The sequence below is a fragment of the Uloborus diversus genome, chromosome 5 (assembly GCF_026930045.1).
Source record: "Uloborus diversus isolate 005 chromosome 5, Udiv.v.3.1, whole genome shotgun sequence".
NCBI classification, from domain to species: Eukaryota; Metazoa; Arthropoda; class Arachnida; order Araneae; family Uloboridae; genus Uloborus; species Uloborus diversus.
In genome coordinates, this window is record NC_072735.1 from 81119287 (window position 1) to 81146214 (window position 26928).

A 26928-nucleotide genomic window follows, 5' to 3' on the forward strand; every position below is an offset into this window, starting at 1 on the left:
GTCATTTGGAGGATCATAGGGGTCAATTGCAGCCCCCTTGATTTTAGAAACATAATGCAATAATGCTTTCGGGTGTGTATTCTGTTGTTTTTTTCGCCCTAAAATGTATTCCTTATAATTCCCTTCCACCACACTGTGAAATTTTGAAGGGAAGAGTAGGGTGTATTCCCAAAAAGAAAATGAAGTCTTTCTTTTTTTTGTCGCATAATTGTTTTCCCTTTACATCAGAACAATTGTGGTGTGGGGGGGGGGGGGGGAGAGACCGTCTGAAAGTGTGAACTAGACCGAATTGGAAAAAAACTTCAAGCAAATTTGACAAAAACTTGTCCTTGTATTTCCACATGTATCACAATCATAAAAACGTTTTTCCAAATTAAAAAATATGTAGGTATCCAGCACAATTCCTAAAAACTAAAATTCTTCAAAAAAATTGATTAAAAAATTTTTTTTAACTACAAATAAATTTTGTAAAAAATATCAGGTCAAGAAATTATTGACGAGCACATTTTCAAATCAAAATTTGCGAATGAATATATATATATAAATATGTGTGTATTTTAATTGAAATGAAAAATGTAACTTTACCTTGAAAAAATCCATATTTTTGAGTGCTAGTGTAGGAAATCTAAATATTGCTTTTGAGCTGAAATTTCTATTTAACGCAAATTAACTTCGTTTATTGTTTATAGTTTTTAGTTTGATTATTTATCTTTCTATTTAAAAATATGTATCGAAAAAATCAATTTCTTGAAGGAGATGGACATTTTAGGCCTCTTGCGGGGTATGTAAAAATGTTTTACTTTGGATAAAAGTTTTTTTCGTGCATGTGGGGCTGTAGGGGCAACATTTTATCAATTTTAAATATCGAATTTTCGAAAAAAAAATTTTTTTTTATTCTACCTAGCACATAAAAGTTGATTTACACTTTCAGCCGCAAGTCGGCGCGAGTTTCCGTTGTTCAAATTATATGAAACATTTTTTACAATTGTTTTGAGATAAAAGCAAAAAAGAGAGGGTATGCTACGCATTTGGGGGGGGGGGGAGAGATTCAAAGAAGGGGGCCAGTTCGGAATTCAGCAATTTCGACAAATAGCTTTCCTTTCTTCCTTGATATGAAATATTTTGATATTTTTCACCAAAATCGTAATCATCCAAATATTTCTTCAGAAAACGACTAAACTGAGATATCTCATTGAAAGATGATTTACCTTTTTCCTACACGATTCAAGTGCTGAAAAATTACCTCTTAGCATATAGAATGCTAAATTTGTCAGAGCCCTTTTCCTGGCCCCAGCAGAGGGAAACGGGGCTTAATCCCGGCTTTATAAGATTCGAACAATCTCACTCGGACCACCCCCCTTGGGTACAGTGTCACCGCGAACCTTACCCCTGCTAGTCCTGATGGATGAGCTTCTAACGGAAATAGTTACATTTCTTGGGATTAGAAATGTCGTTCTTATGTCTGTGACCCCTGTGCAGTACAAAAGAATTTCCGTTCTTGCACAAGTGACAAGCCTCTTGTGGTATTATCTTGTCCTTCGGCCGGAAATTGTTCTGTAAGAATCCCACAATATCTTTGATGATAATGTACCAGTTATTAAAATCGTGTTAAATCCGTGGGAGATAGATGAAGTAATGTAGCTGTGGTATTATTGAGGTCACTTTCTTTTTGGTGGAGTTTTTTCTTCCTGAAAGTTTATTTATGACTAGTGGTACCCGCACGACTTTGCTCGTAGTAGAAAAACTAAAAGGTCTTTTGGTTTGCCTGTATATTTACAAATAATGTATGGTGAATTTCTCTCCAATTGGCTTACCCATGTTACGGTTCCACGTTATGACAACTTGGTAATTTACTCGTCCATCTTATGATAATTTTGCCGGGGAAAATGTTCTTAAAATTGGATTCGAAAAAGAACAAAATCGAATTTTCAAACAATCGCTTCGATGCGCACACCCCCATGCTACAAACTAACTTTGTGCCGAATTTCATGAAAATCGATCGAACGGTCTAGGCGCTATGCACGTCACAGAGATCCAGACATCCAGACAGAGGGACTTTCAACTTTATTCTTAGTAAAGATATCCCAGAGTCTTTCTGTGTTATACTGAAAGTGCTGATATTAATACAGATTGTCTCAATTAAATGTACATACGCAATTCCTTGGACGGCTCGAATTATTACAATACAGGAAAGTTCTAAGATTCAAAATATGTGATAAAATGTAGAAACAGGCAAACGTGGTCATAGTGGTCTTAGGTACAACTGATAGCTCTGACAATAGAATAAAAGTAGAACTAAAGCGCCTATAGTTGAGGCAAACCTAACCTGAGAGCATTGTAAAGGCTGCGCAGATGGAATCAATACCTTTGTGCTTCAAAAGTAACAAAGAAATAACAACGTTAAATTGCAGATTACTGCAAACATGTGTTTCGGGCTCACAAGGAATCTCTTTTCAGTGCAAAATAAGTGAACTTATGGATGGAAAGACATCCGACAAGAGATTGTTGTCTAGATATTTCTTTTTTACTGGTTATACTGATTCATTTTGTGAGTTCTTGCCCATCCTTTCTACAGTGAAATTACACTTAAAAGTTTGTTCACTGATCAGATCACTCTCATTCATATTTTGTTACAATTAAGTCCAGTAACCTTTGATAGATATAGATAAAAATAATATATAGTCAATAAAAATAAAATTCACGTGTAAAAAAAATGTCTTACGTAATAAGAAGTGTTATTCATAACCTAGGGATAAATCGCCACACCGAAAGATTCGCGATCTTCTAACTTTTCCGCCGTGCTGATATACAAGTTTTTTTCTCTCTCTTTTCTGGGCCATGTCAAGTGGCTCGTGTTCTAATGAGGAGTCAACTATTTAACTTCTGGACTGTAATTCGCTTGACCCTCACTTAACCTTAAACACACACAGTATATGGTTCGTCTTATCTTAGCTACTATGTATTCTCCTATGTTTTTCTAGTGGGAACGATAATTTATCCAACGTAATTATAACTTAATTTAAATGAAGCGCTATGCTGTTGAGATAAAATTTCTTAATTCCTTAAAGTTTTATTGCCAAAATATCGTTTAATGAAAAAAAAAAAAAAAAAAAAAATTACATGGTTAAAAAAAATGCTTATCGTAAGCTTCGCTTGACATATGTTTTGGGGTAGTATTTTCAAAATGAGCAGGACGAAAAAAAACTTTCCCAAAAAGTTTTTAATTAATCGTATTTTCACTCCGCTTGTCTTCGAAATTTTCATTAAAGCTATATTTTACAAATAAAGTAGTATTTAGATCTGTAAAAATTTAGATTTTTCAATCATCAGCATTTTTTATTTTTCTTCTGAACATCATACTATTAGAGCCCGGCATATGTGTAATTAATGGAAAATTAAGTTTTTAGTCAAAATTTAATTCACAATTAAATGATTTAGTCATACATTCACCAATTTAGTTCAAAAGGGTTTGATTTGCGAGAAAACAGAAAGATACCTATCTGTATGCAGCCCCGAGGATATATATATATATATATATATATATATATATATATATATATATATATATATATATATATATATATATATATATATATATAAGTTCCGCATTTTGCCAAGATTCTGGTTTATTCCAACTTTCTAGAGTATGCACTATTTTCCTGGTTCAGTTAAAATGATTTAGATCAGAGATTCCCTATTATCACCCAAAATTTCGTTTTACTCAGATGTCACTGGTGGACGGGCAAATCGTCGCGTAAAGAAATTTAGCCTAAAATCTTCTTTACTAATAATAAAGCTGAAAGTCTCTCTGTCCGGAGGATGTCTGGATGTCTGTAGGATATCTGTAGGATGTCTGTAGGATGTCTGTGACGCGCATAGCGCGTAGACCGTTCGGCCGATTTTCATGAAATTTGGCACAAACTTAGTATGTAGCATGGGGGTGTGCACCTCGAAGCGATTTTTCGAAAATTCGATTTTGTTCTTTTTCTATTCCAATTTTAGGAAAAAAATATCATAAGATGGACGAATAAATTACGAAATTATCATAACGTGGAACCGTAACGTGGGCACAAGCCAATTGGCAAGAAAATTCACTACACATCATTTGTAAATATACATTTGAACCAAAAGACCTTTTAATTTGCTATTACGGGCGAAACCGTGCGGGTACCACTAGTACAAAATAAAAGAGAGGGAATTTTATACGTTTTTTTTTCTGTGTGTGGACAGTTTGATTATTATTGACCACTTGGATTCCATTTCTAAATCCGTAGTTTTAGTTTAATGTCTTCACAAAATACCGCATTAGAAATTTTTGTAATTTCCGACGTGATAACCAATTTTTAACTTTTCGCATTTTAACGACCGAAACCCTCTAGAATTCTTTTAAAAGCTTTCATGCCATATTTTTTATAGCGATTTACTTACAATTTTGGAATATATTTATACTTGTAAAAACAAATAAAACATCATAATATATCAAGTTCTTCACGCAGTTTAGTTTATTACAAATTTAAATCCACGGTGCAATACTTCATTGAAGTAATTTTGGAAAGGGGAAAAAGCTTGTTTGCTGAGCTAGCTATTTTGATTAAGAGCAAGTAATTTCCTCAAATAAAAACCTCTCAATGCCAGAAATGAATTCCAATTTAAACAATGCATGCATCGAATGACCTTATTAGAAAATGAGTTTCACGAATAAAATATTCAAATTTACTTATTTATGAGTTACTAATCGGTTCACATTTATGTGCAATAAATCGGTTCATATTTTCATGTATATGTTAATAAAAGGTTCACATTTATGTGTCAATTGGTTCACATTTATGTGTCAATTGGTTCACATTTATGTGTTATTGATCGGTTTGTGTTTTCACATTTATGTGTTAATAATCGGTTCATATTTATGTCTTAGTTAAAACTTAATCAGTTCGTATTTTCACAATGGGGTCGTTTCCAAAACTTTAAAAGTATTTTTTCCTTTAAGAGCATGCTTAAAAGCATAAAATCTGACCATTCTTTGAATAATTTGACAAAGTTTAATATTTTTAAAAAATTAGTTTAATTAGTGAAATCTTATTGATTACGCTTCTGCGTATGACATCACAAATGATGAACTGCCATTCACTGTTGCCTAAACCAGAGCGCAATATATAATTTGCTTCTTTACTCACATGTATTGGCAACGATATGGTTGATAGCGCAGAGCGCAATGTTGAATTCAATTCTTGATTATCATAACGCGGAAGCGCGGTAACCAGCAAGTCTAAATATTCAGTAGAAACACACAGCGCTAGTGGAATACGCGGCAAAGCACATCATTTGTGACGTTATAAAGACCACCTTGTTTGAAAAATTGAACATTAAAAAAAAAAAATTAAAAAATAGCTGTTGGGAAAATAAAAGTATTTTCTGGGTCCATGTTCTTTTTTTGAGCAATCACGATTGCTTATTGCTTTCATTTGACTGTTTTGATGTCCTATCATTTTATTTTCCCACCGCCACCCTCCGCACCATCACCGTGGATCGGCTGGCTCTTCACGATGCTGCTCCTATAGCGAAAGCCGTCTAAAGGTTGCATCCATATGCTACACACACGCACATACATACACAACCACACACGCACAAGCACACGCACACACACACGCGCATACACAAACACATACACACACGCATACACACACACACTTACACACACACACACTTACACACACACACCACAACCTACACACATACACACATACACAAACACATACATATAGACACTTACACATACACACACACCACAACATACACACATACACACATACACAAACACATACACACACGCATACATATGGACACTTACACATACACACAACTACCCACACACTTATACTAGCACACAGACACAAATACACATGCCTACACGCACATACACATACCCCCTACACACAAACACACATACCCCTCACACACAAACACACATACCCCCCCCACACACACAAACACACACGCCTACATACCCACACTCGTGATTGCGAAAAACATAATTCGAATTCAAGATGTCAAAATTAAAATTAATTTTTTTTTGCTTATTCTATCAACTTTAGTGAGTAGTACTTTTGACTGAAGGAAGCAACCCTATTTTGTCTTGATCTATTCACATGTATGTGTTATCAATCGGTTCATGTTTTCACATTTATGTGTTCAATTTCAGAACTGAACGAAGTGCGAGAGGCGAACGCGCATTTCGTCAACATGCGTTCCGGTGCTCGTTGCGAGATTCCACGCGCACAGGTGGTGTGTGTGCGCGACCTGTACCCCGAGAAAGAGCTGCTGCCCCGCTGCACACTGCTCCACCGATGCGGAGACTCCGCGGGATGCTGCGAGGAGGAAGGGATGCATTGTGCGCCCAAAGCGATCCAAGAAGTTGTGCTCCATTTTTACGTGAGTCGTTTTTTTTGTGCATTCAGATTTTATTTTCAGTAAGATAAATTTATCAAAGTTAATGATAAAACACATACAGTCATTCAGAGTATCTTAGAGCCAGTGCAGAAAACTTTACACCACCTATTTTTTTTTAAATTTCTGTGACTTAGGAGCAGGGGCGTGCACAGAAATTTTGCGGCCGTCCCAAATGACTTTTCCGCCCCCTTCATATTGTTTACCCCTGTGTTTCACGCCTAGTTTTAAAAATATTAAGCCCTCTTCAGGCTCAGGCCCGGGCCAACAAGTGTCCCTTCTCCTCCCCCCCCCCCTGCTCATACCGCTGCTTAGGAGAACAAAGCTAGAAGTCTCAGTAACGCAATTTTTGCTCTCGGTTATTTTTTAACATTTCTACTATTTATGATTTTAAATTGTACTATAATATAAAAAATATGCAGTGGTGCAAAAGTATCTGGACTGGTTCAAAGATAACCTGAATGACTGAAGATAAAGGCGATCATCAGTGCAGTTGAGATTGGATTTTGCAAGCCACAAATTAACGTACAATTACAACTTTACGAATTATTAGTTATTCCTGGAAAATCTTCCATTGAAACAAAGAAATTTTTAATTATTTTTTACGAACTTGGCATGGCAAAAATCTCTTTTCATGAACTCGAAGTAAGGTCAAAAAGTAGCTCTTTCTTAAGAATTTTAGCGCCAAAGACAGGAAACACCAGGTAAGAAGATGATTCCTTTCATTTAAATTATAATGTAAAATGAATGTCTGTGCTCAGATGCTTTTTTTTTTTCTTTGACAAAAAAAAAAAAAAAAACAAACAAAAAAAAAACGAAAAATAAAATAATTATTTTATTACATAGTAATAGTTATTGCATCTAACACTAACAGAATAATTATTAGTTTTAGTATAAGTTCGATTAGTATTGATAAAACTTGCTATGAAAATATGTGAACCACGAGTAATATACAGTTTCCGTTGCCTTACAATTTTATGAAGTCTCGTTTTTACGTTTTTTTTCTTTTTTTCGCAGTTCTAAAGAGTTCGTTAAATTGAAAATGAACTGACCAGCTTCGAATTGTTTTTGTTTCCAAAATCTGCTAATAAATAAATAAAAATGTTTCACTAAATTATTGTTCTGATTTGTTACTTTTTATTTTTATTGACTTTTTAATTGTTTCATTTGTTTGTTTATTCATTTTTTGAATATTTAAAAACTGTCTGCAGATTTTTTTGATGACAGCGCAATATCTGAATTTTTGTCCATACTTCAATCAGCAGCTTTTTTTTTTTTTTTTTTTTTTAGATTTTTTTATTGACCTAGAGCTGTGAGAAATGGGTCAGATGCATTTAGACCAAAATGAAATGAAAAATTATTTCTAATTTATCCAGCACAAATAACAGCTTTAGAATTTTACTTGATTCCTACCTGCTATATCAACTCGACTGGATAAACCACACATAGGGGTAGGTACGAAAAACTCTGGACGAAGATACATCTATTCAACTAACTAGAAACTATTTGTGACACTTTAGTTTGGCATAAAAGCAGTTTGCCCCTAACCTCCCGTCTTCTCATTTCTCGTATGCTCCACTATACATTTTATCCGAAAATACTTTGTCTATACTTCAATCCGCATTTATTTTTCAAACTTTTATTACACCATCAAATTTGAAGACGATTCTGAAGCTGAAACTGCAACTTCATTACGTTTATCTTTTGTAAAAATTTATTTTCAGGACATTTTTTGTCAATAGTGTATTTTATTGTACGGAAAATAAAAGTTACATTTTTATACTTTAAAAACTTATCGTTAAAATAAATTTCAAATTAATATTGCATCAAAATTTACGATGATTACCGTAGATTCTTGATGAACTCTATTTAGCACTTCTACTGTAGTGACTGATATCAGGGCCTGAATTACCAACAGAGCCATGAAGAGGTTCCCTAGCTGCAATGGCAGACGAAAGCTGAAAGCCCATATAGAAAATTGTAGGAATAGGTTCATAAAACCCGGTCAAATGGTCCCCTGCTACAATGCGCCCCCCCCCCCCTCTAATCCCCCAAAGAATTACAGACCACATAGAAAATTGTAACAAAATATGGTTTTAATTTGTTTTTCATGCTTTGGGCAAGACCGATATGTAAAGCGTATCGCAATGTGAAATGATCTATAAAAACAACCATTTTTCGTAAACAAATAAATACTTCGCTCAGGTAGTTTGCACCTTCAGTGTACCCAACCCTGTAGCATATGCAATAACAAAAGTCTGCTGCTGGAACTCTACAGCACTTTCGCCCGTTGCACTGTTCAAGGTGACTCCTGCAGGTGACTCCTAAAATCGGACAACGATTAGTATTTTGGAAAAATAAATCAAGACTTAATGCTATGTGTATCTAATGGTATGCATTTATTCCTTTTAGCTGAAATACGAAAGTCCATTAACTTAATTCTTCTGTCTTCCTAGTCATTGAACTTCTTTCTGTTCACGGATCGCATTAGAAAGTTTTCCGCATGAGAACACTTTTCAACAGATTCATCTTGTTGTCTTCTTTTCGCGCCATAACTCCTCTCTCAGATTCAATTCCAGTGTCTGATTTATGTCTACTTATCATCATCTGCCGGGGAAATCGAGTTACGAAGGCCCTTTTAATCGTTTCCTAATCACGGCTTCTCTCTCCCCCCTCTCTGCAAACTTCCAGCTTCGATCAAAATTAATATTTCTGTAGTAAGTAGTCCTCATGATGCAGCCTAAATTCTTTGCAAAACATGGACGATAACATCTCTTGTTGTCTTGAAGCCGATGATGGATAATTGGATTGGATGGAATAGTCATTAATCTCTTGTCTCAATGGGGGTAGGAAGAAGGATTTTATGCTGTTTTCTATGGGGGCCGATAAGTATTTCCTTTTGGGATGAGTGGTTGAAGAAGATCACTGAGAATAGAAACATTATTTGTATCAATAGTTGTCTTAAGCAGGAAACGTGAATTGTGTGAAACTCCTTAGAACATGTAGATCTACTTCGAATTCTAGAAATCTTTCTATTTTTCTATTTGAGGTACAGTTATGGTTAATTTTTCAGAACGGATAAAGGGGTATCCAACCCTTGTTGGAAATATTTGCTTACGCAATGCTTTCAATCAACTTAATGCTCATGAATACTCCTTCACTTCACTGCTGTTTTGAATAGATTTTATAGATAGTCAGTTACAAAAATTCAAAAAAGTATCAATTAAAACTCGCATGTTTTAACATACCACCATAAATAAAACTGTATTGAAATTTTTAACTGTATTTTAGCTTGTTGTTCGTCATAAAAATTTAAACCCTCTGATTTTTTATACATTTTTTAAACTTTTGTTATTCATTTATTTATATATTTTTTGAAAGAAGTTACTTTAAACGATGTATTTTGCTAATAAAAAAACACAATGTAAAAATATGTACTAAATTTACAAAAGTTACGTTAGAAATTGCGCTTAGAGTGGGAAAATATCAAAGCAGGCTTCAAGACGACATCCTAATACTTTGCACCAAATTCGATTTTCTTTTATAAAAAAAGTTTCAAATTTTAAGCAGTAAACAACACACTGTCTGCGACTGCGAGGCTCTTTTCTGGTTGAGCTATGTGACCAGGGATGCCCCAAACTTAAGTTTTTGGAAGGGCAGATATTCTCAATTTGCTGATGCGTAAACATGATAAGTTTGCTGAATAGCACTCAAATTTTTGCCGAGTGATGGTGATTTCGCCAAATTGTCAGACTACTAGCGCAGCCAGAAATACCTTCTAGAGGGGGTTTATTAATCAAAAATACCTTTTGAAGAGGGTTTTTTTTTTTTTTGATAGAAACAATAACTTCATATGGGTAAACTGCATTATTAGAATTTGCACTTATGGAAAACCAATACCTCTGAATGATGTTTTTACACCCCCTCCCCCGCTTCGTTGCGCCACTGCGTCAGACAAAAGTTGCTGAATAAGGAAATTTTTGAGAGGTCACAGTTATATCTCATCGGGGCGCCCCTGTCAGTGACGTGCAAAATGATGAGCTGTTAGTCTCAATGTTTCAGAAAATGCATTATTGACATTGAAACAAGGGAATGGCGGGTTAAAGTTTTAAACATATGTAAAAAACCCATGCACGTTAGAATCGCAGGATGAGCAAACTTTATTACATTTATACTGCCTGTGGAAAGTCGCGGGATTAGCAGTCGGGGAGTAAAGATCAGGTAGCAGTCATTTCCAACTACACGGATTGAGTAGGCATCAAGACATTATATCTTTCGTAAGATGTGGGGGGAAATATTTCGTGATTTGTAGCGTCTTAACTTAATTTCTTTCCTCACAAAAAGTAACAAACATTAGGGTCTTTCTAAAGAAAGGCAGAATATAGTTAAACTTTTTCTACCGTTTTAATGAGTCTTAACGATAAAATTGTATAAGTTTGGTATAGTTTAAAAAACTTCAAAATTGCAAGTAAACCGGAATTTAGTTAACGAATAGATAAATTCGGAAAGATATCTCCCCCCCCCCCAACAAGTTTGCACTGTCTTCAACTGTAAAAATTTTAACAAATTCTTTAGATAATTTGAAGTCAACAAAATTTAATATTGCGTAGAATTCGATTCTCTTTGGGATATTTTTGGAAGACTCTGCTGCCCGTTTTTCATTCCTTATTTTAGCAATTAACATATTTCTCCCTACAAATAAAAAAACCTGTTAACAAGTACTTATTAATATTCCAGAATATTTTTAACTGAATAATCTAATGGTTGGTTCTGAAAATCATAATGGCAGTAGAGTCTAGTTAACAAAAAACACAAACTTAAGATTTTCCTTTGAACTTTAATTCTGTGTGTTTTTAATCTTTTTGATATTTTTTCCTTGTATATCTGTTATCTTGCTGAGTATTCTTATTTGTATTTCAAATGGACATATAAAACTAGTATGTTGTGGCCATCACGAAACTTTCTTCTATATCTTTCTTATAATTCTGATCCCTCCCCATGCTTAACGAGGAAGCAATATTCCCAACGAAAACAAAATTACACATGCCAAAACTTGATGACCATCCCAATTCCTGATTTATCTCAAAAGCAAAGCAAAGAATGAAAATTGAAAATTATTTTAAAAGCCTTGCTTAAAATAATTACAAACATTTATCTGTTAACAGACACAAGATGGCAACAGTTAAAAATTTTAAATCATTGAGATAATATTTCGGATCATTTCCATGCAATTAAAAGCACGAGTTGAACGCAGACGACAGTCTGTTATGATTTATCTTTCTTATTGTTGCAATTAAAAAGCTATTTTTATTCACACAAATAAAAAACTAGTATGTTGTGGCCATCACGAAACTTTCTTCTATATTTTTCTTTTTTTTTTCTGATCCCTCCCCATGCTTGACGAGGAAGCAATATTCCCAACAAAAACAAAATTACACATGAAAAAACTTGACGACTATCCCAATGTCTGAATTATTGCAAAAGCAAAGCAAAGAGCGAAAATTGAAAGTTATTTTAAAAGCCTTGCTTGAATGAATTACAAATATTTTATTTGTTAACAAACATAAGATGGCAACAGTTAAAAATTTTAAATCATTGAGATAATATTTCCGATCATTTCCATACAATTAAAATCACGAGAAATACGCAGACGACAATCTATTACGATTTATCTTTCTTATTGTTGCATTAATAAAAATATTTTTATTCGCAAAAAAAAAAAAAAAAAAAAAAAAAAATCAACACCTCTTGGAGCGATCGGCGTCAAAATTGAACCAGAGCCTGTTTACATATGGATTCACATATATTCCAAATTTCAACCAGAACGTAGCATTACTTCTTGAGATAGGGCACTCACAATGGAAAAAAAAGAACGGGTGATTGCGCTACCCCCTTTTTAGCTGTTGACACAAAAATAAAATCAGTTCTTATACCCACTAAGGGCTACTTGCCGATACATTTTTCTTTCATTCCGTTCATTATTTCTTGAGATACAGCAGTCACAATTGACGACAAAAAACGTTCTATAGCTCAACCCCCGTTTGAGTTATTGACACCAAAATTGAATCAGCACCTGTTCCTGTTAATACCAACATGTGGACCAAATTTTGTTTGATTCCGCCAGTAACTTCCTGAGGAATAGCAAGCACGCGTAACTCGAAAAACGTCCCATTGCTCCACCCCCCTTGGAGGAATTCGCGCCAAAAACTAATGGGCACAAGTTCACATAGGGGCACATATGTGTACTAAATTTCGTTCGATTTCATGCGGTAGTTTTTGTTGTAGAGCGGCCACAAAAAACTGGTCACACACAGACGTGACACACATACATACACACACACATACATACATACACACACACATACACACAGACAGACAGACATTTTCCAACTAGTATGTTGTGGCCATCACGAAACTTTCTTCTATATTTTTCCTTTTTCTGATCCCTCCCCATGCTTGACGAGGAAGCAATATTCCTAGCAAAAACAAAATTACACATGCAAAAACTTGACGACCATCCCAATGTCTGAATTATTGTAAAAACAAAACAAAGAGCGAAAATTGAAAGTTACTTTAAAAGCTTAACTTATATTAATTACAAATATTTTATTTATTAACAAACATAAGATGGCAACAGTTAAAAATTTTAAATCATTGAGATAATATTTCCTATCATTTCCATACAATTAAAATCACGAGAAATACGCAGACGACAATCTATTGCGATTTATCTTTCTTATTGTTGCATTAATAAAAATATTTTTATTCGCAAAAAAAAAAAAATCAACACCTCTTGGAGCGATCGGCGTCAAAATCGAACCAAAGCCTGTTTACATATGGATTCAAATATATTCCAAATTTCAACCAGAACGTAGCATTACTTCTTGAGATAGGGTACTCAAAATGGAAAAAAAAGAACGGATGATTGCGCTACCCCCTTTTTAGCTGTTGACACAAAAATAAAATCAGTTCTTATACCCACTAAGGGTTACTTGCCGATAAATTTTTCTTTCATTCCGTTCATTATTTCTTGAGATACAGCAGTCACAATTGACGACAAAAAACGTTCTATAGCTCAACCCCCGTTTGAGTTATTGACACCAAAATTGAATCAGCACCTGTTCCTGTTAATACCAACATATGGACCAAATTTCCGCCAGTTACTTCCTGAGGAATAGCAAGCACGCGTAACTCGAAAAACGTCCCATTGCTCCACCCCCCTTGGAGGAATTCGCGCCAAAAACTAATGGGCACAAGTTCACATAGGGGCACATACGTGTACTAAATTTCGTTCGATTTCATGCGGTAGTTTTTGTTGTAGAGCGGCCACAAAAAACTGGTCACACACAGACGTGACACACATACACACACATACATACACACACACAGACAGACAGACATTTTCCAAAAATAGTCGAAATGGACTCAGCACACCTCAAAACGTTCGAATCCGTCAAAAATCGAAATTCGAAAATTTGCACGAATCCAATACTTTCTTCTCTATATTAGATATAGAAGAAAGTAAAAAAGGAAGAAAAACAAAGAGACTGTTTAATAAACAATTGATTTTTTTATATTGAACATATAACTAAGATTTCAGTAATATTGTAATAATGCATGGATTTAGGTAAACTAAACATAGTTAAAAAATATTAAATTATGTTGTTTAATCATTCAAAAAAAAAAATTAAGAATAAAACTATGAAACCGTCAACAAATTACGCAATTAAAGTGGAAAGATTGCACGTAGACTTTTTTAGTCATTAAATTAAACAAAAAATGTAACAGATAAAGTACAATATTAAATCATAATAGGAATATTTTTATACTTATTTAAAATTTATGAGTAGAAAAGTTTGCATTTTTCATAAAATGTATAACAGTGACATAAATTTTGCGGAAAAAAGAAATAGCCATGAAAACAGCGAGATTCTTAAAACGCAGCTACAATAAATAAACTCAATATTTACACCACCAAGTTAATAACTGAATACATATACTAGTTGATCTGATGTTTGCACACGTAATATTGAACAATTTGATTGTTTAATCTTTTATGAAGTACTACAAACAAGTTCAAATTAAGTTTTTCAATTTAACAATAATTTTCTGAAATTTAAAAAATTGCATAGTAGAAAATCCTTGAAACTTTTCTATAACATATTATTAAACATATGATGAAAACGAAAATAACTTATTCATTGATTTTAAATAAATACATAAAAATAGTTACTTACAACAGAAAAAAAATAGTATGTTGTGGCCATCACGAAACTTTCTTCTATATTTTTCTTTTTTTTTTTTCTGATCCCTCCCCATGCTTGACGAGGAAGCAATATTCCCAACAAAAACAAAATGACACATGCAAAAACTTGACGACTATCCCAATGTCTGAATTATTGCAAAAGCAAAGCAAAGAGCGAAAATTGAAAGTTATTTTAAAAGCCTTGCTTGAATTAATTACAAATATTTTATTTGTTAACAAACATAAGATGGCAACAGTTAAAAATTTTAAATCATTGAGATAATATTTCCTATCATTTCCATACAATTAAAATCACGAGAAATACGCAGACGACAATCTATTACGATTTATCTTTCTTATTGTTGCATTAATAAAAATATTTTTATTCGCAAAAAAAAAAAAAAAAAAAAAAAAAATCAACACCTCTTGGAGCGATCGGCGTCAAAATTAAACCGGAGCCTGTTTACATATTGATTTACATATATTCCAAATTTCAACCAGAACGTAGCATTACTTCTTGAGATAGGGCACTCAAAATGGAAAAAAAGAACGGGTGATTGCGCTACCCCCCTTTTTAGCTGTTGACACAAAAATAAAATCAGTTCTTATACCCACTAAGGGCTACTTGCCGATAAATTTTTCTTTCATTCCGTTCATTATTTCTTGAGATACAGCAGTCACAATTGACGACAAAAAACGTTCTATAGCTCAACCCCCGTTTGAGTTATTGACACCAAAATTGAATCAGCACCTGTTCCTGTTAATACCAACATACGGACCAAATTTTGTTTGATTCCGCCTGTTACTTCCTGAGGAATAGCAAGCACGCGTAACTCGAAAAACGTCCCATTGCTCCACCCCCCTTGGAGGAATTCGCGCCAAAAACTAATGGGCACAAGTTCACATGGGGGCACATATGTGTACAAAATTTCGTTCGATTTCATGCGGTAGTTTTTGTTGTAGAGCGGCCACAAAAAACTGGTCACACACAGACGTGACACACATACATACACACACACATACATACATACACACACACATACACACAGACAGACAGACATTTTCCAAAAATGGTCGAAATGGACTCAGCACACCTCAAAACGTACGAATCCGTCAAAATTCGAAATTCGAAAATTTGCACGAATCCAATACTTTCTTCTATATATTAGATATAGAAGAAAGTAAAAACAACTTTTGTTTAGCGGAAAATTTTCCTCTGTCAGCAAGCACAAATCTCAGCGAACCTTATAAATTATCATTTGTACCAAGTCAATATAAAGTATAGGTTACGAAAATGAACCAAAAGCAAAAATCATTGAGGAACAAGTTAAAACAAGTGAAAGGAGTTGAGCGAGCCGCTGAGCTCCCTTATATTACAAAATGAAATTCATATTCTGAATCGTCAAAAATAGTACAATGATGGTTTTTAATCTCAAAAATAAAAGTGTACGCATAAATTATTTAAAATTTTCTTTTAAAGCAACTGAAAAGAATTAAAAAAGCGGAAATATAAAATGCGAATGGGAAGCGAACTGTGAAGATGCTATTAAAGGAAAAATAATTCTTTGCGTCCTACTGCTCATTAAAAATGTTGTTAAGACTCTAGTCTTTTCTTTGCTTTTCCATAGCATCTCCCTTAAAGTTTCGCTACGTTTTTTTTTTTTTTTCTTTTCAACTTTTTTTACTTTTTCTGTTTTAAATGCATTTCAGTTCATCTTTCTTCCTTAAAATTGAGATGTTTAATTCAAAAGTTGTTCTCGAATTTGCTTCCAAGCAATTCCGGTTGTTTTGAGGATAAAGAAGAAGCATTGTAATTCGTTTTTTCTTTCGGTTTGGTTAATGATCCAAAATATTTTCTAAAACGCTTTTTAGCATTTTTTTTCTTTTGAGAAAGTTTGAGAATAAAAAGAAATTTAAATTCTCCCAATGGCTGCAGCGTTTTTATACATATCTGATGCAGTGACGTCGTTACGGGGGGGAGGGGGGCCACCCCGGGGGACACCCAAAGTGGAATTGCAAATTTTTGAAAAATATGAAGCTAAAGTACAATTCTAAGACTACAAATATAAAAATTTTCCGAAGGTTTACCCCCGGACTCACCTCTTTTCCGCTCCACATCATGGAGTGAATACTATATTTAGGATTAGGTTAAACTCATTATCCTTTCAAGTGTTTGAGATACGTTTGAAATAATTAAAGGACAATCAATTTCATACACCCACTTACTTATATGACCTCTCGATGGCCTGCACATTACATAGAATATAAAAAACAGCTTTTTTTATGCTTGGGGGGGGGGGGAGTCACACCAAAAATTACCACCCTGGGTGTCATTCATGATATCTACGCCACTGCCTAATGATTCAGTTGGTAAAGCACTTGGCTATAGTATCTTGCCGATACTATAGCTAAGATATTAGAATAAAACTCGCATAATGGCACATCATTCGTGGAAAAAAAATGTTGGTTTTCATGGCCACATTCTTTGGGAAACATTAGGGCTGATCTTTATATTTTTACCTCTTATTCAGGAAATAACCTGAAAAAATAAATGAACAAATAAAATAAAATAAACATATCAATGAAAAATTAATGAAAGAATGGATAATATTCATTACATTTACTGCTTTTCATAGCTTTTTCATGTTACATTTTTTTTGGACTGTGGCATTTTGTGAAAGTATTCCAACTACATATTCCATGATACTGTCGGACGATATTAATCAACTTTCACATCCCGATCTGAAGATGAGGCCATTCGAAGTTGCCTCCCCGGGAGTGTTCGATTCCTCCCTCATCTTGGGAGGGAGTCCACACGATGAGTCAAACTTTTCAAGTGCTCCCCGGGGGCTTTGCAAGGTTTTTGCCTAATCGGATTAGGAAACCGCAGCCTTTCAAAGCTATTCTGACAGATTGCCGGAGCGATGTTCGGATTCCTTTATCGAATCACTTAGAAATAAATGACCCCTGCTATTCTCCTTTTTGGAACATCTGTGGAAACGCCGCTCATCCCCAGTTCGGAAGCTTAGATTTTATCATCGTTATCGCTAACCAGGAATCTTGGGTACGTTATTGGGTACTGATGCCCCACCAAAGGAAACATGCGAACTCGAGGGGTTTATGTTTCGGAAAATTAATTAAACATATCGTTTTGTGCTCGTCGTTTTTGATGAAAAATTGCTTCAACGTTTTCTAAACGTTGATGCTTCCTTCCCCCTGTTGTGCTTTTGGTTCGATAGCGTACCTTGAGAAAAATTGAGGTTAACCTGCATTAGGAAACTCAGTGAAGTAATTGAATGTAATGATTTTGTTTTCGAGTATTGGGAACAGCCCTGGATCTGCGTGCCCGCAATCCCCGCAGTGCTGGGGAAGGGGGCGACCATAAGGGACCCAATGACCCAAGAAATTGAAAAAAAAAAAAAGAAAAAGAAAAGGAAAAACTAGAACTAAAACTTATTAACGTTACAATTATACATTACAATTATACACTGCTGACCTCTGGGGAGGGGCGCTACAGATTTTACTGCAAGGGTGACCAAAATTTATAAATCCAGGTCTGATTGAGAATGAATTTCTCTAGTACCAAATTGCTTTTCGAGTCCAAAAGAAACTTTGCATCATGCCCCCCCCCCCCCGTCACACACACACACACACACACACACACACACACACACACTTATTACAAGGGCCCCTTTGCCAGATATTGCTTCGTCCCTCTTCTAGTTTTGTTAAATTTTGAAATGTACATATGAACATAACTTAACGCTCCTTTTTTTTTTTTTTTTCACCTTTGGTTCTTCTGAATCCTTGCCACATTGCTCTTATATATCTGGCCTCCAGACTCCTCCTAACTGTTTATAGATCATGTGAGAAAAACATGAAAAAATCAATAGTTCCGCAGAGCAGCTTAAATCCGCGATTTCTTTCCTTTTAACTGTCAAACTCGTATTTTAATAGTCCTATTGCATCGACTGGCATAGAACAAAATAACTGATTCACTAATTATTGTATAGTCAACCGAAATCAACAAGTAATAATTATTTCATCTATTTAAATACCAATTATTAGCCTAGTTCAAAGTGATCCTACCTCTCCACTCTCACCCACTTAGAATTATGTGAGAGATTGGATGTAAAATTCATAATTTTAACAGAAGTAGTGCAGCGAACCAGAGAAATAAATGTTTTGAATAATTAAAAAATGTCCATTTTTCTTTTATATCATCACTACTGGTACCAGCACGGCTTTGCGCATAGTAGAAAATCTAAAGGCCGTTTCGTTTGTCTGTATGTTTACAAATAATGGATGATGAATTTCTAGCCTATATGCTATGTTAATTTGCTCGCCCATGTTATGTTAATTTACTCGTCCATGATATGGTAATTCACTCGGTATTGCTGCAGAGGAATTAAATCCCCTAATGGTGACTTAAAATTAGAACAGAAAAAGAACAAAATCGAATTTTAGAAAAATCACTTCAAGGTGCTTACCAAGGCCGCGCCAAGCCTAATCCGCGCCGTCGTGCACATGTCTTTTGAGCGCCTTTATGCTCTGGCGCTCGGGGAAAATATAGTTAACACCTGGAAAGAGGTTTTGTAAACAAATATAAAATGGAAAAAAATACGTTTTGCATTTAATTTATTAAAACAATGTGTGAATATTTAGTTTGGGAATATGGTGTACATTTTTACTTCATGTTTCGAAATTATTTAGAGTTCAGTAGCTCGTCTGATATGCTAATAATGCATTTTGGAAAAAGAAAAATGTTTGAAATAACAAAGTTCACGCCACTATGAGTATCTATCTGCTCTCTAAGTGATAAATAATTAATAAAACGGTTATACCTGTCAAAACATGACAACAGAAGCAGTGGCGCAACTAGAAAATAGTTTTAGAGGAGTACATTGAAAAAAAATTCTCTTGTAAAATTTTTGAAATTTGTAGTTTTAAAAGACGCAATTTTAGACGATCTTTGGTGGTGTTATGGGAGAAAACGGTACAAGGGGCTCCGCGGAAATTTGTAGAAGTTGAAGCCTTAAAACGCGATTATAGGCCGTATTTATTGACGTCAGAATAAGAAATGGAACTCTGGGATTCTACCCGAATTTTTTTTTTTTTTTTTTTTGTAAAACAGTTAGAAATCAATTCCTCCTCTCCCCTCCAATTTTCTGAAATTGAACTTCGAAAAACGCAATTGTAGACAACTTCGGAAGATTTTTACTTTAAGGAGATTTTGGAGCTCCTCCCTGGAAAATTTTTCAAAATTAAAGCCTTAAAAACTTGAGCAATATTCTATGATATTAGGAGAAGTTCAGAGGCTATTTCACTAAAATTTTACGTAAGCCATGTTTTAAAAATCTAAATTTTAATGATATTAAAGGAAGGCAGTTCGGAGGCCCTTGCCCAAACGTTTTCTGAAATTGAAGTTTTAAAAACGTGATTGTAAGACCATATTTGGTAACATTAGGGCCGGCAACCGTTCGAAATTGAAGCTCCAAAAACGGAATTTTAGGTGATTTTCGAAAGTAGCTTCAAGTGATGTTGTTTGGTATTCGAGGACTTTCCCTGGAAATTTTGCGAAATTGAAGATTTGAAAACGAAATTTGAGTTGCTCCGTAATGCTTTTGGTGGCGGGAGAGAGAGAGAATCGGAGGAGTAGCATTTTGAAGACAATCTTACTTTCAGACGATCTAGAAAAAAAGAAAAATTATAAGTAAAAAAGAAAAAAAATAGGACGGTGGGCAAGGGCGCCCATATACAAAATTTCAAGGGGGGGGGGGGCTCAAAAATTTTCCTCATGGTTTAGCAGAACATTTTACCCATCGAAATCGATTTCAGTACAGATTAGACATATTAAAATTTTATATTTTTAATAACTTACTCATTAATGGCTGGAAAAGAGATTTTTTAACCATTTTTGCAAAGAAAAAAGCACTAAAAGCAAGGAATTTCTCATTTCAAGGGGGGGGGCTTGAGCCCCCCTTGCCCCTCTATATGGGCGCCCTTGACGGTGGGCAGAGTAGCTGGGGGAACAATTAGCTGTAACTACTGAAAATGTTTGATTCAATGATTTCTTTTTGAAAAAAACTTAAGTTTGTCCCCAACATCAATATTTTTTTTCTTATCAAAATTACTTTGTTTTCCTAAGACATGCTTTTTTTCTCTTCAATAATAAAGAATATTTTTGAAAAAAATGAACTCAGCATTCTGGAGATGCATAAATTATAATACAACACATTCACTGCAAGAACCAAAATGGGGAATAACATATTTCTTGCGCTTCGTATGCTCAACCTTGTGAAATTATAGACAAACCGAAATATAGCATGTTTGGACACAAGAAGGCAATTTTTTCCTTTTAGAAAGGCAGCAAGGAGGATTGCTTGTTTTAATGAGCAGTATAATTTCACCATCACTATTAGATATAATGAAAGTTCAATTTTTTTTTTTTTTTTTTTTTGGTTGGACATTTTTTCCACTCATTTGGAGCATTTTTGATTGGTATAGCTCGGCGCCTTTTCGACTTTGGCGCCGTCGTGCGTCGCAAGACTTTGCACATAGGGAGGGCGCGACCCTGGTGCTCACCCTTATGCTACGAACTGATTTTGTGCCAAATTTCATGAAAGAAGAAAATCGGCCGAACTGTCTAGGCGCTATGCGCATAAAACAAACATCCAGACATCCAGAGACATAAGACTTTCAGCTTTATTATTAGTAAAGATAAAGGCAATATTTCTATAGTTTGTTATATTGCATAGAGAACACAATTTAGAAAGGGAAATTTCGACAACTTCAAATCAGTGTTTAAGAACAGTTGCCGAACAACCACTTTATACTTACTGGAAGATACAATGAGCTGGTGTACAGTGTTGCCATGCGGCTAAAACCATCGAGTTACTGGTAGTTCGATTCATGGGAAGTTCCCACAGCCTTCTCACGAGTTTTTGTCGAGATAAAGGGATATTGCAATTAAAAGACTTCGTGTTATCGAGAGTTTACTGCATTTTGGAAAGCAAAAAGTACATATTAAACCGTGCCAGCACAGTGCAATATTGGGCCTTTGGCAGTTTTTTTTTTTCTTTTTTTTTTTGAAAATATACAAAAGAAACAAATTAGTGCAGAGCTAACCCACGTGGTTCTAAGTCACTCAAAATGATTGTTATATATCTGCTAGTTGATGTAATTAAAAAGTAAACTTCAACTAGAGGAATGTTAAATGGTTTTGAGTTAAAATCTCCTAGTAAAATACCATCCCAAACTCTACTTTTAGAACTTCTCTCAAATTTGAAACCAAGAAAAATTCTTCTTTTTCTTTTTCAAAGTTTTTTATGTCATGATTTTTCACCTCGCGTGTTTGTCGTTTTCTACTGTTCTGGCTCTCAGTTCTGGTAACCTGCCAGCCTAAATATGCCATTTAAAAAAGGGTGGCAAACAGCTGTAGTGAGTATACTCACGTTAGTCATTTCTTTCACTAGACACAGAGTTTGGTGCTGCGTCGGTTGCGTTTTTTGTCAAAGAGAGCAAGTGCATTGCTTCTTCGGAACATAATAGTGGCCTAATCTTAATGCACTTTCGTTTCTCTGCTGCGAAAAAAAAACACATGCTCACTAATCTGAGGCAGCTTAATTTTCGGTTTTCCCAGTAAAAACGATATGAAGTTAATTGCGGTTGAAAATTTTTCTTCTTATAATTTTTTATATATATACGACGCTTTTTTAATCTATTCTAAGGCATGATGCCTAAGGAGAAAATGTTATTATATGTTCTTCTGAATGAAAAGAAAAAAAGCTCTACAGATTAGATGAAAAATTATGAAGTTAGCAGAATGCAATATGAGATCAATGAGTAAAGTTTAAGTACCGAACAATAAACTGAAAAAGGAGTACTAGGGAGATTCAAAAATAGAGTTAACCAAAAGTGGACATCCACACTAGTAGTTGACGCAGCATTATTAGTTGGCACTTGTAATTCAAAAATAAATTTAAAAGAGAAATTAGAAATTCGTTCAGAAATTACTTAAGATAACATGCTCCAAAAATTTGAAACGCTTACCTTTCATATTACTCTTAGCTAATCTATTGGCCCATATTATTCAGAATTTCTATTCTATATAGTACAAACTTCTCTGGTCCACCGTCTTCTGCTCGCGGGTGTTCCTCCTGGGAAGTGGTGGGAGCGGTGACTCTTCCGGCTCTTCTTCCTTGTTCATATCGGAACGACTTTATTTATCGTCGGGAGGGTTGGGACCCGACCCTCCCGACTTTACACAATCATCTTTAGATAAAAGCAACATTCAGCACTCAACATCAAACATTCAGCACACAACATCCAGCCCTTGCATTCATTGGAATTTTGACGTCTTGAATTCAAATTATGGTTGCGACAAATGCCATTAATGGAAACAAGAAACCCAACGAGTAGAGTCTTATTGCAATTCGTGATTGCAAAAAAAATTTGAATTCAAGATTTCAAACTTAAAGTATATTTTTTAAATATATATTTTTAATTATATAATATTTTTATTTTTATTATTCGTTTAAGAGAGAGAGCTTAAGGTTCCGATTCAGGCATTTTGGAGAGGTTAAATGAAAAGTAGAGCAGCAATCCAGTCAATGACCACATCTAACCAGAGGACAAACACGACGTTTTCTAGTGAAACTTTTGAAGTTGTGTAGAAAAAAGTTGCTGCTGCCTTTTTTTATATACTGCAGCGCAGGGCTCACAGATTGTTTCTTACGGTTATTACGGATAGATTTGTATTCTAATTGGGATGTTAAAGCTTTGATGAAGATGTTAAACTTTCCAATATAGCTACATTTTTTCCAAATTTTATCAGAAGTAATAAATTCAATGTACTTTGAATCGGGATAAATTAACTATATTAAATAACATAAGAAAATAATGTCTGCTTTAAAATTCTAGGGGGGGGGGCGGTATCAGGGTACCAAGTGATATACTGCCGTAGTTAGCTAGTTACAAAATAGTTGACGGAACTTAAAATAGACAAAAAAAAAACAATTGATATCAGTGGCTATCGAGTATAACTAGCTAACTGGATCGAAAAATCGCTTGATGCACTAATAATCTCGAGATACAGAATTTTTATCTGGTACACATTCTAATGTACACAATCCTGCGCTAATTGAAGAAAAGTCATTTATTAATTATAAATTCGCTTTTTAGTTCGAAGAGATTATGTTCAACGAATCTTCATCAAAATAAAAAAAAAAACGCTTTTTTCTCAGCCACCACTAACTAGAATTTAACAAATGCTTCATAGACTAATCATGCTCGAATTCATAATTTTTCAAAAGTGTCTCATTAGTTTTGAATGAAGTTTTGAGAATTGAGTTATGGATGGATAGCCTCGGTGATAACGTTTACATGGCATCAATAAGAATTTAAGGTATTGAAATTTACTTCACACTGAACTTCAACGTTGCAAAATAATATAATTCTTCAAAATATTTCTTAGGGGAAGTATTGGTAATAAAGCTATAAATTCCTTTTTAAAATATTAGATATTGAAGTGTTATAATTAACACACAAAGTTGAGATGGAGCTTGAGCGTTGTCAATATTTATTGAAATCAATCTACATCTACACTATTAATTTCTGTTCGCGTCTGTCTGTGTGTCTGTAACCCTATCTTCTCCGGACTAGGTATGTCTACGTGGTCAATACTGGTACCGTTAGATGCAGGACATCCAGGGAAAGTCATTCCGCCTGTCTCAGATCTTTAAACCTTTTTAGAGGCTGGATGATATCCAGGGGAAAACATTAAAATCATCAATTGTCACACGCTGCAGGCGGCATTGTACCACCGCAGGCGGTTCGTGAATGGGGGTTTTCGAGCGAAGTGAGCAGAGTAGAGACCCCTAGTCCGGATGAATTGTTGTAGCTTGGGTAACAACGTTTACATTGTATTAAATAAATTGCACTTGAATGCATTGACATTTGCTACACCAAGAACTTCAATGCTGCAAAATAATGTAGTTTTCCAAAATACTTCTTAGGGGAAACATTGGTGATAAAGCTATGAATTCTTTTTTGAAATACTACGTACTGAGATGGTGTTATTTACATACAGAATTGAGATTGTGCGTGAGCACTGTCAATATTTATTGAAATACATCAGGATGAAATTTTATGTTTTAGGTGTTAGGAGGGGATCATCGTTCAAACGATGTCGAGAAACTACTGTTCGAAAATCACACTGAGTGTGAATGTCAGGCGAAACCTCAAGTCATTTCAGTCACTACTTCTACTACCACCACCACGACAACAGCAGCTCCCATCACCCCGAATGTGACGGTGTCACATGAACAACCTCTTCTAAGGGACCAACAACAAAACAAGTAATGTCTACAGCGTTCATCTGCTTTAAATGTGTAGTATTATATAGTTATAGTTGAGGTAGTGAGAAGCAAAGGGATGTCAGTGAACTTTTTTCAGAACCACCTTAAAAGAAAACCATTCCACAGCAAACCTGACGCAACAGTAGAAGGATGGGTCAAAGCCTTTACTTGACTGTGTAGCACTCTCAACACTCTCCCTACACCAATTTTCTCTCCGCCAGCCTCTTGCTAAGATATCACAGAAACCAGTGAGAAGGCTTTCTTGTAGGAGGTGCAGACTTTTTTACGTTTTGAGTAAAACGTGAGCAAAGTTTGTACCCTTCCTTGGTAGGTTTTCATTGAAAAGTTTTTCTAAATCGTGCTGTATAGCAGCATATACCAGGACTACCATTAGCATCTCTTGCCAAACAGAGGAAAGGTTCTCCTACAATTTGTACTTCTTATTTCCAAATGTTTAATTTTCTCACTTAATCCCTTTGCTTCTTGGTAATTCAGTTGTATAAACCTATATTTAATGAAAAATACGTTACATCAATTTCTTTTAAGTTTGAAAGAAATTAAATAGAAAAAAAAATTGAAGAAGAAAGGAAAAATACATTAGTACCTGACTTAACATTTTTTTTTTTTTTTTCAATTTTTATGCGCATTGATTTTAATGTATTCAAACCTCTACTTCTTGAATTTAAAAGAAGTCTGAATAGCATTGAGTTATTTAATGATTTTGTTTGTGTGTTTGTTTCTTCTTATGAGACTGCGTATTGACTCCTCACAATTTGTCAACTTACTGTTAGTGCATTCGCTAGAGACTGGCATCCACTCTTCAATGTGGCACCACAATTGGTTGTTGACCAATTGGTTGTTGGCCAATTCGATGTTTTTTGATATTTTCAAATGTAAAAAAACATCTCTTGTCTGACAGAAATTTTTGGCTACTTTTGACACCAGCGAAGTTGATTGGTGCATATTTAAAGAAAGCCGATTCACTTACAATTTTTCGTCTATTTCAAAAATCGCAGCTTCTGTTTTTAAGACGGATTTTTTTTAGTAATTAGGAGTCATGTTTTTTTTTTTTTTTCAAAAATCTGACTGGTCTTTGTTTATGCTCTGTTCGATTTTCTAAAAGAGTTTTTTTTTTATTATTATTATTTACCACTGTGTCAAAAGGCTAAGCACAAAAACATAAGAATAATCTTTAGTTTTTTTTATAATAAATATGACACAAAACCAAAATATTTTTATCTGTTCTTTTTTAAACTAAAACCTAAAAATTATATTTAAAAAAAAAGAGTCGAAAAGTGAAATAATAATAATAATAAAAGTCATCCAAATTCGGGTCTCAGTTGCAAGTTTTTTTTTTTTTTTTTGTATTTTCTTTCTGAAAGAATATATGTGGAAAGCGATAAACAGTATTGTTATGAAATACTAACTACAGGCTTATATTTACAGGTGTCGGCCTTGTCCTAATCCGTTCTGCATACGGGAACATGAGCGAGGGCGCTGTAGTTGCGATTGCTTCGACAGACACAAACCTTGCATACGCATCAAAAGGGGGCGAGAAGCCCTAACCGACACCGAAAGGAGGTGAGTGAAAAATCCTTTCCTAAATACATTCGATTAACGATGAATTAGCGAGAAGAATAGGGGTGTTTCTTTAGAAACTACTTTGTTATTGTGGCAAGTATCGCAAATCATTGCATCGCATCGTTAAGATGAAAATCTTAATTTTATCATCATTCCAAACTCATTAAAGAAAATTAAAAAATACCGAAACTAGTGTCGCTAAAATATCACAATTCATTAGTATAAAATTCTCTAGAACAACAAGTCAAGCGCTCTAAATTATCCACTGTTCTTATCCGATTTTACTCTACTTTTGTTTTC

The 26928-nt window shown here is 34.6% G+C and overlaps 1 protein-coding gene across 2 annotated transcripts in view; it reads left to right on the forward strand.

Moving 5' to 3' along the window:
• Window positions 1-26928, forward strand: part of LOC129223422 (uncharacterized) — a 163971-nt gene that overhangs the window by 128013 nt on the left and 9030 nt on the right. For both annotated transcript variants that reach the window (XM_054858022.1, XM_054858023.1), the window contains exons 3-5: window positions 6200-6429; window positions 24848-25047; window positions 26494-26628. In XM_054858022.1, the coding sequence (XP_054713997.1) occupies window positions 6200-6429; window positions 24848-25047; window positions 26494-26628 (565 nt within the window). The remainder of the gene's footprint in view (window positions 1-6199; window positions 6430-24847; window positions 25048-26493; window positions 26629-26928) is intronic.